The sequence below is a fragment of the Zingiber officinale genome, chromosome 1B, assembly GCF_018446385.1.
Source record: "Zingiber officinale cultivar Zhangliang chromosome 1B, Zo_v1.1, whole genome shotgun sequence".
In the NCBI taxonomy this organism is placed as follows: domain Eukaryota; kingdom Viridiplantae; phylum Streptophyta; class Magnoliopsida; order Zingiberales; family Zingiberaceae; genus Zingiber; species Zingiber officinale.
The window spans coordinates 109095616-109109308 of NC_055986.1; the positions used below are offsets into that span (position 1 = coordinate 109095616).

The 13693-nt window shown below is 37.7% G+C and overlaps 1 protein-coding gene across 1 annotated transcript; it reads left to right on the top strand.

The window, feature by feature from the left end:
• Positions 1 to 8510: 8510 nt before the first annotated feature.
• Positions 8511 to 13352, top strand: LOC121971519 (biotin carboxyl carrier protein of acetyl-CoA carboxylase, chloroplastic-like). The gene is made up of 7 exons (XM_042522835.1): positions 8511 to 8859; positions 9347 to 9394; positions 9478 to 9644; positions 10424 to 10745; positions 10881 to 10952; positions 12860 to 12925; positions 13021 to 13352. The coding sequence occupies exons 1-7, from the start codon at positions 8734 to 8736 to the stop codon at positions 13042 to 13044; spliced, it is 825 nt and encodes a 274-aa protein (XP_042378769.1). The 5' UTR covers positions 8511 to 8733; the 3' UTR covers positions 13045 to 13352.
• Positions 13353 to 13693: the final 341 nt, after the last annotated feature.

Sequence of the window (13693 nt, forward strand, 5' to 3'; positions counted from 1 at the left end):
GAGTTAGTCCTTCTGAGGCGTTCTAGCTCCGATACCACTTGTTGGCGCAGCGGGGCCGGTAAGAGGGGTGAATTGTCTATAAGAAGAAAACAAAACTCCTTTCCGTTTTTTTGACTTGTATTAGTAGCACAATTCTAATTAAGCAACAACAATAGACGAAATAACAACTTAAAAGGAAAAGAAGTAAGAAATTATATTTTTTATTTGGTTATAACCTAGGTGGTTGTTAATCCAAAGCGGTTGCAAAACTCTACTGAAAATATCTCCTTTGATGAAGGCGGAGAAGCCTCTTACACTCTTTGAAAAGCTCAGAAAGTTACTAGGAACTTAATACAAAAGTTATTATCTAATTCCTAGCTCCAGGAGTTTTTTTATAACCCCTAGAAAATCTTATCTGAAGCTAGAAGACGCCCCCAACAAGGTGGAAGGCACCTCCAACGAGGCAAGCGAAGATAATATTTTATCTTCACCAATGGTTGCTTTTGCCTAGTCTAAGGCGCTTTCAAGTAGTTGAAGGCGCCTTCCTCCCGAAAGGTGTCAGGGCGCCTTCAATACCATTAAAGGCACGTTTAGCAGCTACTACCGAGCTCTAAACTTCTCCTTTGGCTCTCTTGCTGCTCTGCTCGCTTAAGTGATTTCGATCATCCGGAATAGGGCTCACCTGAACCTATTTTCCGACATTCTCCTCGAGCAGACTTCCTCCCCTGGTTCTCCTTTCTCGAACGTCGTGCACGCCCGTCGGTGTACTCTTCCAGAGCACCTCGTCCCTCGGACGCACCGAGCCCGTCGGCTCTCTCCCGTGCCATCTTTCTCGCTAGCTGCGTCTTCCGCTCAGCTTCTTGTATATATATATACAATGCTGCTCTCCTATGGAACAGTTCATGCGGAATGCCGCGGAACGCTGATCTGGCGTCGCCACATCACATGCGGAAGAAGCAAAAAAAATAAAAAAAAAATTAAAGCACAGAACCCACGAATCTCTGCACTCTGCCCTCTCTCTCTCTCGACGCACAGATCACACCCCCAGCGAACTAGGGTTAGCAGTCGTTCCTCCCTCTCTCGCAACGCGCCCCTCTCATCGCAAGCCCTCCTCTCCTTCCTTCAAGCCCTCCTCTCCTCTTGCTGCGACGCGACGCGACCCTCTCCTCCCCGCAAGCCCTCCTCTCCTCTTGCCGCGACGCAGTGCTCTCCTCCCCCAAAAGCCCTCTCGCCGCGACGCGACGCGGGCCTCCTCTCCTCCCGCCGCGACGCCTTGGTCTCTTCTCCCGCGACGCCCTCCTCTCCTCCCCGCAAGCTCTCTCGCCGTGACGCGCTACATCCTGTCAGGTTAAACAAATTTTCTCCAGTGAAAACAAATTGCCCACATAACTGCTCATGTTTTCATTTTGCAAATTTGCATTTTTTTTTTGGAGTGCAATGTATCTTATTTTATATTGTTTGTGCTGTTAAAATTACTTATTTGTGTTTCAATTTTGTTTCTGTTTCTCCAATAAAATTTGCTTCTTTATTATTATTATTTTTTACGGGAAATATTTCATGTCCCTTAAAATTTGTGTTTCAAATTTGTTCGATGTTCTTGAATTGTGAGAGAACTAATATGTAGATTTGTTTGTAAATGTTTCTTGGGACCTAATTTGATCAAATTAGGTTGAATATCTCTGGCCTATATAACTTTATGATCACTGGAATAGGTTTTACACGATGGACAAGTAATGTTAAGTGTCACATTCTTGGATTGAATTGAGGCATTTTATGCACGTTTGTGGGTATTGTTAGTTTTTTTCGTCAAAAATTACATGCTTTAATCGATTTTATGTCTTTTTCTCATATTGCTGCTATTTAGGCATTGATTGCAAGAAAAATCATGGAAGTCGGCTCTTCATCATCATCATCGTTCACTCGACGACGTACGAACGACGAGCAATGTGGAGCTCCTCATATATTGTGTTATTATGGGTTACAAGCTATACTCCAAACATCATGGGCGGAATCTAATCCAGGAAGGCGATTTTTTTCATGTCCAAAATATAGAGTAAGTTTTCGTTATATTAATATGGTGTTGTAAGTTTTTAAATTATTGAGTTTTGATTAAGTTGATTTGAAATTCAGCAAAGGGGATGTGACTTTTTCTTATGGCACGACCCAGAATCGTCAAAGAGAAGTAAGACAATTATTAATGAGTTGAAGAGGAATAACAAGAAATTAATGTTGGATATTAGTGAATTGAAGAAATGTACTAGTTGCGAGGGTACAGCTGAATACAATGATGTTCTGGACGATGGGAACAACAATCATGTAATTATGCGGATGAGTGATGAAATACATTCATTGAATAGGAAATTTAGAGTTTCTATGGTTGTAGTTGTATGTTCTTGGATTGTGATGATAGCGATATGGTTGATGTAACTTATGTTTTGATGTAACTTGACATTGTAATGTAACTCTAAGTGGCGTAACTTGTTTTCTGATGTAGCTTGTTTTGTTGTGTGTTTACAACTTTAAGATGGCCCTATTACCGTCAAAATAGAGAGAAGAAATACCATGCTATATATGGTTATACATTTAGCAGTTTTTTTTAAAATATAAATATTTAATATTCTAGAAATTTTATACGAATGTCTCTGACATTATTATTATCTAACTGTTATATTCTTTGTTTTATAGGTTGCAGATTTAAATAGCCTTGTGAATGCATACGCTGTGATACATTTTATTTCTCCAACACTCCCTATCATTTCTCACTTGTGTCATAGATAATTTTATGCCTATTCTCAAGATGTATTGAAGGCACTAGTTGTTCATGCACTTTGTACACATCAAAATTCTATATGAACTCAGCTTTCAGAGGACTTAAATTACATCCTAAATACAGTAAGGTCTTCATGTACAGTTTTTCCCATTCATTAGTCATTCCAATAGCCACGATGATCAAACTCATCTACATCTACATGTATGAGAAGGAAATACTTGGTTCTAAAAATCCGATTGGAAGTGTTAGAATCATCTGGGCCCCGAGAGCTCAATAGCTTCGATGATGATAGAAGAGGCTTCATTAGCACCATCAGACCTTTTGGAGGAGCTGCAAGACCTACAGCAAGTTACTTCCCCATGAGTTTCTTCAGTTTGTTCTGCTGGCCCAGAAATAGATTCAAGTATTTTAACAACTTTGGACATCTTCAGCCGAAGGGCAGGATTCGAAGAAGTGCAGAGCAGAATAACCTCCACAGCAGTTTCAAGCTGAGCAGAATTAAAAGCATCATTGAGATCTTTGTCAACCAATTCAGGGTCTCTCTTCTCTTCATGTAAAGTCTTGATCTGCATTAGACATTGGTTCACGAATTAATAGATAAACATCACCAGACAGGTAGCAGAATAGCTACTAGGATAGCAAAATGAGATAATGTGAACAAATGAGGTAGGATAAAACAATTGTAAGAATACACTCACCCAGTCGTGAATCATTCTTTTCTGGGCATTACCATTTCCATTACCTTTTGGTCTATGATTAATTCCAATAGAAAGATGATCAATTTCTGTGAACAGTAGAAGTGCAATAAGTGAACAATGCAGGGCCCCCACATTCTTCGAACGGTGATATTAATACAATAAATCATACAAATTTCTGTAAACAATAGGAGAGAAATAAGTGAACAATGCAACTCAATAAATCATACAACACTGCAAAATCAATACAAAATGATATTAGTGATGATCCTGTGAGACCAACTTGAGCCACCTTAAGCTTTTATAAAATGATACTAATATATCACCACTGCATTCAAATTTTAATAGCCTACAACACTTAATTCTTATCAAGAACATCAGTATAATATTACTAAACATATACCACTCCATTCTAAATTTCACAAAAGGATAATAATATTGATCTTGTGAGACCAAAAAAATTCATATTAACTCCTGTTGTTTCTCCACTTGCACTGCTTGCAAGAATTTCATTTTCAACTTGCACTGCTATATCCAAGAACTTCATTTTCAGCTTGCAAGAAGCATCCTGACAATTCAAAATACAATATACAAGCATGTCATGAACCAATATCTCATAATTCAAAATATAATATGCAAGCATCCTGACATCGACAGGCTTGAACTTTAGAATTCAAAATCACAACCTGCTTCTTGTAGAGACAGTAGGGACATACACAGTATGCAAGCATCCTAACATCCTAGCGCATGTTGTCTGAACCTGCAACAATAAAGCCAATTTATTAATTTAATTTTCTCAATAAACCATTATAATTTAACAAATTATAACTTTGATAGTACCAGCTATAGATCCCAAATCTGGTTCATATGTGTCGTCAACACTGTTAAAATTATTATCTTCAGTTGATCTGCTAATTAATACATTGTCATATTTACAAAATATAATAAAATAAATTTGTGTTTGCAAGTAAACTTATAATGAAAATGTAGAATGACGCATACGTTTGTTGTAAATTTGGATAATTACGCTTGTCATGTGACACTCCTCGATGTCCGCATCCACGACAAAGCCTGAAATTTGAGGCTGATTTCTCTTTTGATGATTTCAATCTTTTTCCACATCCCATAGTTCTTACTGTAGAAGGATCGCTAATACCAAGGTCCTCATCAATGAATTTCTTTTTTTTACTTCTATCATTGCATGTTGTACTAATGGACATCTCTTTCATTTTGTTGTAGATACAATCGAATTGTTCTTCCAAGAAGGTTGCCCTCTCATTACTCATAGATGCATCATCAACTAATACTGAAGCTGTATAGGACAATCTTGAGTGCCTCGACATCAAATACCTTTCTGAATCTGGATCATCAATGACATTTTGCTCCCCTAATGCATATATTGCTCCAACTTTTGCATCTCGTGTCCATCGTTTGAGTATATACGTATCAGGCAAAAGAAACACTTGGTTAATACGAAAAAAAACTAACATATGTCTGCACGGAATGCCCTCAAACTCAAATTTTGTGCAGCTACACGATATGTAGTCCCTTTGTTTGTCATGCGTTAGCACTCTTGATTTTGAGGAAGAAGGACTTTGAAATGTCATCACATGGTAAACGACTGAGGCAACTCTTGTAAATGTCTGTTGCACATAATAACTATGACTCTCGGTCATTTCACTTTAAAACTCCAGCCATTTCTTTTTTGTGTACAGCTTAACCATTTGAGTTTCCATTGGCCAGGTTGTCTTAACTTTGGGATGCGCATTCATATCAACATGGTCCACAACTAACTCATTATATCTTTGGTGTCTCAGTGCTCTATTAAAACGGGTGATAAAATCCATTAATGAGTTTTTATTTGAGACATATTTCTTGAAAAATGCATGTGAACCTTCAGATTTTTGACTACTTGACATTCCTGCAGAAAATACATGACTAAAATATGTTGGCACCCATCTGTTTCGCAATTCATACATCAAGGACAACCAATCATTTGTCTCTAAGTTAGCACACTTGATAGTCTCTTCCCATGACTTCTCAAAATCATTAGGTGTTGTAGAATTTACAATGACACTCTTTATGCTGTGATAGTGGTTTCGAAAAGTCAAAGTGTCTAATTTATCTGGAAATTTGTTTAATATGTGTCATAAACAATATCGATATATTGTTTGAGGGAAAACTTGTGCAATGACTTTTGTCATAGCAGGATCCTGATCAGTGGTGATAATAATTAGTGCGCCTTTAGGCATGACTTCTAGGAACTTTGTAAGCAACCAAACAAAAGACTCAGTTTTCTCATCATTTAGAAACCCACAACCAAAAAGAATTGTCTGATGATGATGATTAACTCCTACAAATGGTGTAAAAATCAAGCCATATTTGTTGGTATTATATGTCGTATCAAATACAACTGCATCACCAAATACACTATATGCCCTTCTTGATACATGATCAGCCCAAAAACACCTACTAAATCTATTATCTGAATCAGTCTCATAATCAAAGAAAAAAGCAGAATTCTTCTCTTGCTCAGATATAAATAACTCAATCAATGTTTCGGCATCAATACCCTTTTGTTCATCCCTTAGATTCCTTTCAAAGTTTCTAATATCTTTTTCTGTACAACCAACCCCCTCAGAGCCTCCATACTTTATCTCCAATAATGGCATTTGTTGACAAGTTGGTACATTAGCCTCTAAAAATTGTTTTGCCAATGTTTTCTTTGCTGCCGAAACATTACGATGCGAGCGTAACAAATGCACCTTTGATGGAGTCGAGAGTGGATGATTATGAGTTTCTATGAAGTTACTGACAACCCAATTAGGTCCCATATGTTTCTTGACAAGCGCAATATTTGCCTTACAACCTGTTCTAACTGCACCACGTGCTCTTTCCCTTGTTAGTTGATCAGCGTTTACATGCTTATTGTTCCGCATTATATCTGTATGTCCTTCTTTAAAGCATACAATTTGTTTCCACGTCACTTCATTTGTCATCTTGTTTTTCCTGCTCGTGTTATTCCTTAAACTAAATCCCGTTTCTCGTGCATATTGGTTATAGAACGAATATGCATCCTCTAGTGATATGAATTCCATTCCAATTTTTGACTTTCTATCATCTGAAACTTGGGGAATGAATTCCTGATCATCAACTCTATTTTCCTCCATATCTGGCCACCCTCGCATTATATTTGACAATAGATAAATAAATAAACAAATAAATAAATACTACAATTTTCTAAAACAAAATAACAGTAACAATCAATCTTTCACATATACACAAACAATCAATGAGCAGGACACATTGCCCTCTAAAAAAAATGTAGATTTTGGAAATGAAAAACATCAATGAGCTAAGACTGATGTATCAAATATTTGTTAAAATTTACAAAGCTATAACAGATACTAAATAAATTTTATCAAGCTTATCGTCTAAAGGAGCAGTTATATTCCAACTTCTGGGAAATCTTCAGCCACTGTTGATTTTATGTTTGTATCTCCAATAATCGCATTTGTTGACAAGTTGGTACATTAACCTCTGAAAATTGTTTTGCCAATGTTTTCTTTGCTACTAAAACATTACGATGTGAGCGTAACAAATGCACCTTTGATGGAGTCGAGAGTGGATGATTATGAGTTTCTATGAAATTACTGACAACCCAATTATGTCCCATATGTTTCTTGACAAGCGCAATATTTGCCTTGCAACCCGTTCTAACTGCACCACGTGCTCTTTCCCTTGTTAGCTGATCAGCATTTACATGCTTATTGTTCCGCATTATATCTGTATGTCCTTCTTTGAAGCATACAATTTATTTCCACGTCACTTCATTTGTCATCTTGTTTTTCCTGCTCGTGTTATTCCTTGAATTAAATCCTGCTTTTCGTGCATATTGGTTATAGAACGAATATGCATCCTCTAGTGATACGAATTCCATTCCAATTTTTGGCTTTCTATCATCTGAAACTTGGGGAATAATTCCTGATCATCAACTCTATTTTCCTCCATTTCTGGGCACCCTCGCATTATATTTGATAATATATAAATAAATAAATAAATACTACAATTTTCTAAAACAAAATAACAGTAACAATCAATCTTTCACAGATACACAAACAATCAATGAGCAGGACACATTGCCCTCTAAAAAAAATACAGATTTCGGAAATGAAAAACATCAATGAGCTAAGACTGATGTATCAAATATTTGTTGAAATTTACAAAGCTATAGCAGATACTAAATAAATTTTATCAAGCTTACCGTCTAAAGGAGCAGTTATATTCCAACTTCTGGGAAATCTTCAGCCATTGTTGATTTTATGTTTGTAGCTATTGCAAAATAAAAAACATCAATAAGCAGTTTTGTGGGCAAGACATCACTAGAGAAAATTGTTTAACCTGACAGGATGTAGCGCGTCGTGGAGAGAGGGCTTGCGGGGAGGAGAGGAGGGCGTCACGGGAGAGGAGACCAGGGCGTCGCGACAGGAGGAGGAGAGGAGGGCCACGTCGTGTCGCGACGAGAAGGCTTGCGGGGAGGAGAGCACTACGTCGCGACGAGAGGAGAGGAGGGCTTGCGGGGAGGAGAGGGTCGCGTCGCGTCGCGACAAGAGGAGAGGAGGGCCGCGTCGCGTCGCGGCAAGTGGAGAGGAGGGCTTGCCGCGAGAGGGGCGCGTTGCGAGAGAGGGAGAAGCGGCTGCTAACCCTAGTTCGCTGGGTCGTGATCTGTGCGTCGAGAGAGAGGGGGGGCAGAATTTGTGGGTTATATGCTTTTTGTTTTATTATTTTTTTTGCTTCTTCGTGCGCTACGAGAGAGAGAGAGTGCAGAGATTTGTGGGTTCTGTGCTTTAATTTTTATTTTTTTTTTTGCTTCTTCCGCATGTGATGTGGCGATGCCAAATCAGCGTTCCGCAGCATTCCGCATGAACCGTTCCGCAGGAGAGCAGCATTGTGTATATATATTAAAATTTCTATTAAATTCATGAAAAATGCCTATAAATTAGCTTCCCATCTGGGCCACAGGAGTTATGATGAACGGCCCTCCCGTGTCTCGTATCCATCGATGGGATGGCGGAGATCTCGAAATCGACGGTGAGCTCTCTCCAAACCTCGCTTCGGTCTCTCCGCCATTTTCTTCTTAAGACGCTGCGCTCTCCCTCTTCGATCTTCGCTGCCAAATCCACACTCTCTCTCTCTCTTGGTCGATCCAACTTGCTGAAACGGTTCTGTCGATAGGGTTCTGCTCTTGCAAGCCGCATCTGATTGGTAGGGCAAGAGTAGCACTGATCGATGGCGTCCATCCCCGTCCCGTGCCCCAAGTGCAATGCGGTCACCTTGAATGGCGCTGGGACCTATCGCCCTCGGTCAAAGATGAACTTTTTGGATCTGAGATCTTCGTGGGTTCCTTCATCTCAGGTGATCTATTTATCTTTTTTTTTTCCCCCTTATATTCTGCCAGGTCACGAAGAAAGTCAGCATTCTGAAAAGTTCAGGATTTGAAGCTTTTTTGGTGCGAATTCCTGCTGTTGATGGAATAGACTGGTCAAAATTTAAAATTCCCAATCATTGTTTACTATCTTGATGAGTGAAGAATAACTACTGACTAATTTGGGAAATAGCATAGCTATCATAAGGTGGAATTTTGATTAGTCTCATTCAGACTGAGAATGGAAAACATAGAGCATTATGTCCTACGTGTGCAATCTAAAGGTAAGAATGCTTCATCAAGCCACAGTTCTATTCGGTACCAGATTTCATCTCATTCTGATTTGGAAATCCTGTGTCATTCTTATATATTTTTTGGAATTCAGTTGTGGTTTCAGAAGAACTCTTGGTTGGGCTTTGTTTGTTATGTTATGTAAATTTGTAAGCTGGCTTTTCAAAATTTTGAATTTTTATGCAGAACCTTGGTCGTAGACATTTTCCCATTCTACGTGCCCAATCTCCAGAGGTACCTGTTTGTATTCTAGTAGTTACCAAGTGAAAGTTGAAAAACAAAACCTTATTTTGTTTTATGAACATATTGTTTCCAAGGTTGCCTTGAAGGATCGATCAAATTCTTCCCCTTTCGTAGCAACAGAGTCAGAAACTTTACCAGTGAAGAATAAAGATGTTGATATAGTGGATAAATCAACTGAACAAGAACCCATACCAGAGTCAACTATATCTGCATTCATGAGTGAAGTTTCAAGTCTTATTGAGTAAGATTGTTCAACTTATTTTAAGTTTTATGTAAATTTGGTATGAATGTCAACAAGGCACATCATACCATGATGACTCTACTGCCGATGCTAACAAAAAAGGTTTCCCCCCCTCTTTTGTTTAGTGCTTAAATTTAATCGGTTGGATCCTCACTCAGCTTATATTGGTACCTGAATTTTAAACAAATAAAATCTAATGGAAGATTCACTTATCCAACAAGTTATTGTGAAGATAATTATCTTGTGATCGTGTTAGCATTATTCCAAAGTTTAAGCCATTATGAAAGTTAGTGCCCACCAGTATACTGTTGTATCCCATAACAGTCAGGCCAGCTCAAGTGTAAGCCGTGATCAAATATCACAAGGAAACAGCATAACAGGCTCAATAGATTAAAATATATACCGTAAATAAATAGCAGAATACGAGGATATGATTTGGTTGGGCTGCCATTACCCCAAAACTGAGCTGTCATGAAAGGAGTTGATTTAAATATTTATGATATCACAATCTATGACTATATTCTAATATCTCTTATTCCTGTACATTTTCAAATAAGGAAAGCTTTGTTGTCCTTGATATTTTTCACTTCTATTGCTTCGAATTATTTGCACATAGCTAGGATCACAACCAGAGACCTGTACTTCATAAAAAAAATTCTAGTTCTTAGGTCAATCCATTCTGCAAGAACTGTTTTTTTTTGTTTGTTTCTGACATTTTAAGATAGAGCATGTGAGAATCATATCATTATATTGACAGAGTTTATCCTTATTCCAAACAGGCTTGTGGATTCAAAAGACATAACAGAATTGCATCTAAAGAATGGAGATTGCGAGTTCACTATAAAGAAAAAAAGTGCCTTTCCCCAATCATCAGTGGCTGCTGCTCCTACTCTGATACCATATCCTCAAACTATGCTTCCACCTCAATTTGCTGTATCTCATGATCCTCCTGCTCCAGCAAATCCTGTTGTAGCAGCTCCTGCACCTGCACTGCCTCCTCCATCAACTGCTGGAAGCAAGTCATCAATTCCACCTCTTAAATGCCCAATGGCAGGGACATTTTATCGATGCCCAGCTCCAGGGGAGCCTCCATTTGTCAAGGTAAACTTTGTTATCCTGCGCTGTGATTTATGTTTCATTTAAATATTGAAAGCCTTTCATTTAGAGCCTGATTTTGCAATACCCATTTTTGATGTGGTCTTCTAGCCTGTTTTAATGACTGAATCTATCACACAGGTTGGCGACAAAGTTCAGAAAGGACAAGTTGTTTGCATCATTGAGGCTATGAAACTGATGAATGATATTGAGGTAACCCCTTTCCACAACTTCTATGATTAGCCTTTTTACTATTTTTTATGAATGATATTGTGTTCTCTTTTGTATTATTCTATTGTTTGCATATTGAATAATTGATTGAAATGGATGTTACAGGAACCTTAATCAGTTTTATGTTGCTAAACAAATAGATTCATGTGGGATCAGAGTTTGATGAAGTACCCTTCATCAAAGGAGTTATATCTTAATTGATATGCAGTATGCTACTGAGTACTGAATATGCTGATATGCAAATGCAATCCCTTTTACGAGATTATTTCTTTAATTATACTTAAAATACAACTAATATAGTTGTTAATTGAGTCATTTGGTCCTACCAAATATTTTAATATAACTGAAGTTTACCGCACATAAAAAAATAGACAAATCATATAGTGCCCTTGTATTTTTTATACTAAAACATTACTTAATGTTTTGTTTTATGCTTGTCATATTATTTACTCAAGGTATGTCTTCCTTTTTCAATAATTTGATGGTTTATGTTTGACTTAAATTAAACATAAGTTAGATCAATAATCTTCTTTTCATTTAGCCTACGTATACTAAGATATGATGTTTGGTTGAACTAATGAACTAGTTTCTTTTTGTCAAAATATAATGAACTAGATTAATCTTGATTGAAGCACTATAGTTTGAATGCATGTATTGGTACTTGTGTTGCCGTGACATATTGCACACGTATCACATTGCACCCTTTTATAGGAAAACATTGATCACTAAACATTATTATGACCTTTCTCTCCCATAAGGAAATTATGTGAAGATAATCCAGGGTAATTATTGAAGGAGAAGTAGGTTTGAAGTAATAGTTCTGCTGGATTTCTCAAATTAATAAAAAATTCTCTTATCTCTCCCTCTCTCTATCTCTCTCTCTCTTTTAAGTTTTATCGTGTAAAGGAAATTTTGTTGTCCCCTTGGGATGGTTTAGTGGCTAGCGCATAAGGTGTTGTCACCATGAGGTTTGGGGTTCGAATCTCGGCATAGTCAAGGTAAATGTCTCCCTTATGTGTTAGTCACTATTCTAAAGACTAGTAGTTGTCCGTGATTTACCTTCTCCGTGTTGGCCCTGGGACGAGTTGGCGGAAGCGTTGGAGGCGAACGTTTTCGTCTTTTGCCACTGTGTAAAGGAAATTTTGTTCAAGGATTTTTTTTTTTTGATCAAATGTTTCAAGGTTTTTGAGATTTCTTGTGGGGTAATACCAAGGTTTGAGGTATTGGGCTTCCAAGTTGCTATGTGCATCTTTGTTATTTACATCTTTGCATCTTAATCAAAGTGAGGTTAGGCCCTACTTTACATGTTGCAATACCAAGAATCTATTATTTAGTCAAAGAACGACTTTAGATGAGTCAAGTCATGGCTTTGGTCTTGTAATGTCAAAAGAGCGCCTTTGGCATGCCTAGTTAAACTTGAAAGTGGTATAATTTAAATGTATGGGTGGCAAAAGATTAAAGGAAGCATTTCGAGGTAATCACAAATTTGTTCTCATATTTTCCTAAACACCAAAGCAACATCTGTGTGTCCCAAAAACAGATTACTACATCTTTTTTAGTATTCCATTTTTTGACTTCCTTTAGCAGTTTAATAAGTCTTGAAAATTTCAAATATCAAGTAAACCAAACAAGAGAAACATCTAAAGTTTAGTTTACTTGATCAGTGTTTTTCAAATTGGTTCGAGCTAGTTTAACCACTTCAACTTGAGATCTATTCCATGGAAACATGGTGTATATACTTGACCAACATTTCTCACAGTTTTTGAACCCAATGCACGAAAAGCTAATAAATTGTTAAAAAATAGGAGTGAAAGCTTGAGGGCTGAGAGAGTAATTTATGCAGTGCTCACAGTTATGTAATCTACATCACCTTTTTCGCCATTGTGCAGGCTGATAAATCAGGTACTGTAGTGGAGATACTTGCTGAAGATGGCAAGCCCGTTAGCGTTGACATGGTAGTCCATCTTTTTAACTTATTTCCGAAACCTTAGTAACGTTTTTTACCCCTCTGACTAAAATTCTTATATTTTGTTTTTGTTTCTTCCTGCAGCCTTTACTAGTCATTCAACCCTGACAGGTCAGTTTCTAGATGCAGGGCAAGTTTCAATATTGGGTGATAATGAATCCATCAATCTGCTGATACTCATTCTTAGTGTTGTCTTCTTTAAAATAACCTATCATGTGGTTGCTGCGTTTTACAAGGTTTAAGAAAATAAAAAAGAAATCATTTTTGTTGAGGAAAAAAAAAGAGACGGGCTATGTTGCATGTACCATGATTGATGAACTTCTGTAAGCAAATCTGTGCGCCATTATCCATTGTGTTCTTTCTCCATGTAACTTGCATTATCAGTAAAGTAACAGAATGGTCCTATCTTTTTACAAGATCAATATATATACATCATCTTTCATCTTATTTCCAAAAAAAGAGAACCTTTAAAACTTGTGTGTGCTAGGGATCTATTTGTAAGGGTTCTGTGTAAATAAAGAACAAGGTCAACCTCATTAGAGGGTGATGCGGATGTGGTTTATGGCACAAGAGCGATTAGAGAAGGTGGGAAGGGCATTTTCGTCTTCTGGCAGGAGAAGGGTTTGAGTGCTTATAATGAACTGTTCATTGATCGAGAGAGGGAGGAGGTTGGGGGGTTCTGCCACCGCACACAGGAAGAAGTTTCCTTCCTCAACCTCTCCGGGGCCATCGTCGGCCGCCACCATTGCTCTTCTTC

What these genes read in the sequence shown, in the direction of transcription:
- LOC121971519 (XM_042522835.1), top strand. Translation starts at nt 8,734, where the DNA reads ATGGCGTCCATCCCCGTCCCGTGCCCCAAGTGCAATGCGGTCACCTTG. An exon ending in AACTGATGAATGATATTGAG is followed by an intron (nt 10,953 to 12,859) that starts GTAACCCCTTTC and finishes GCCATTGTGCAG; the next exon opens with GCTGATAAATCAGGTACTGT. An exon ending in AGCCCGTTAGCGTTGACATG is followed by an intron (nt 12,926 to 13,020) that starts GTAGTCCATCTT and finishes TTCTTCCTGCAG; the next exon opens with CCTTTACTAGTCATTCAACC.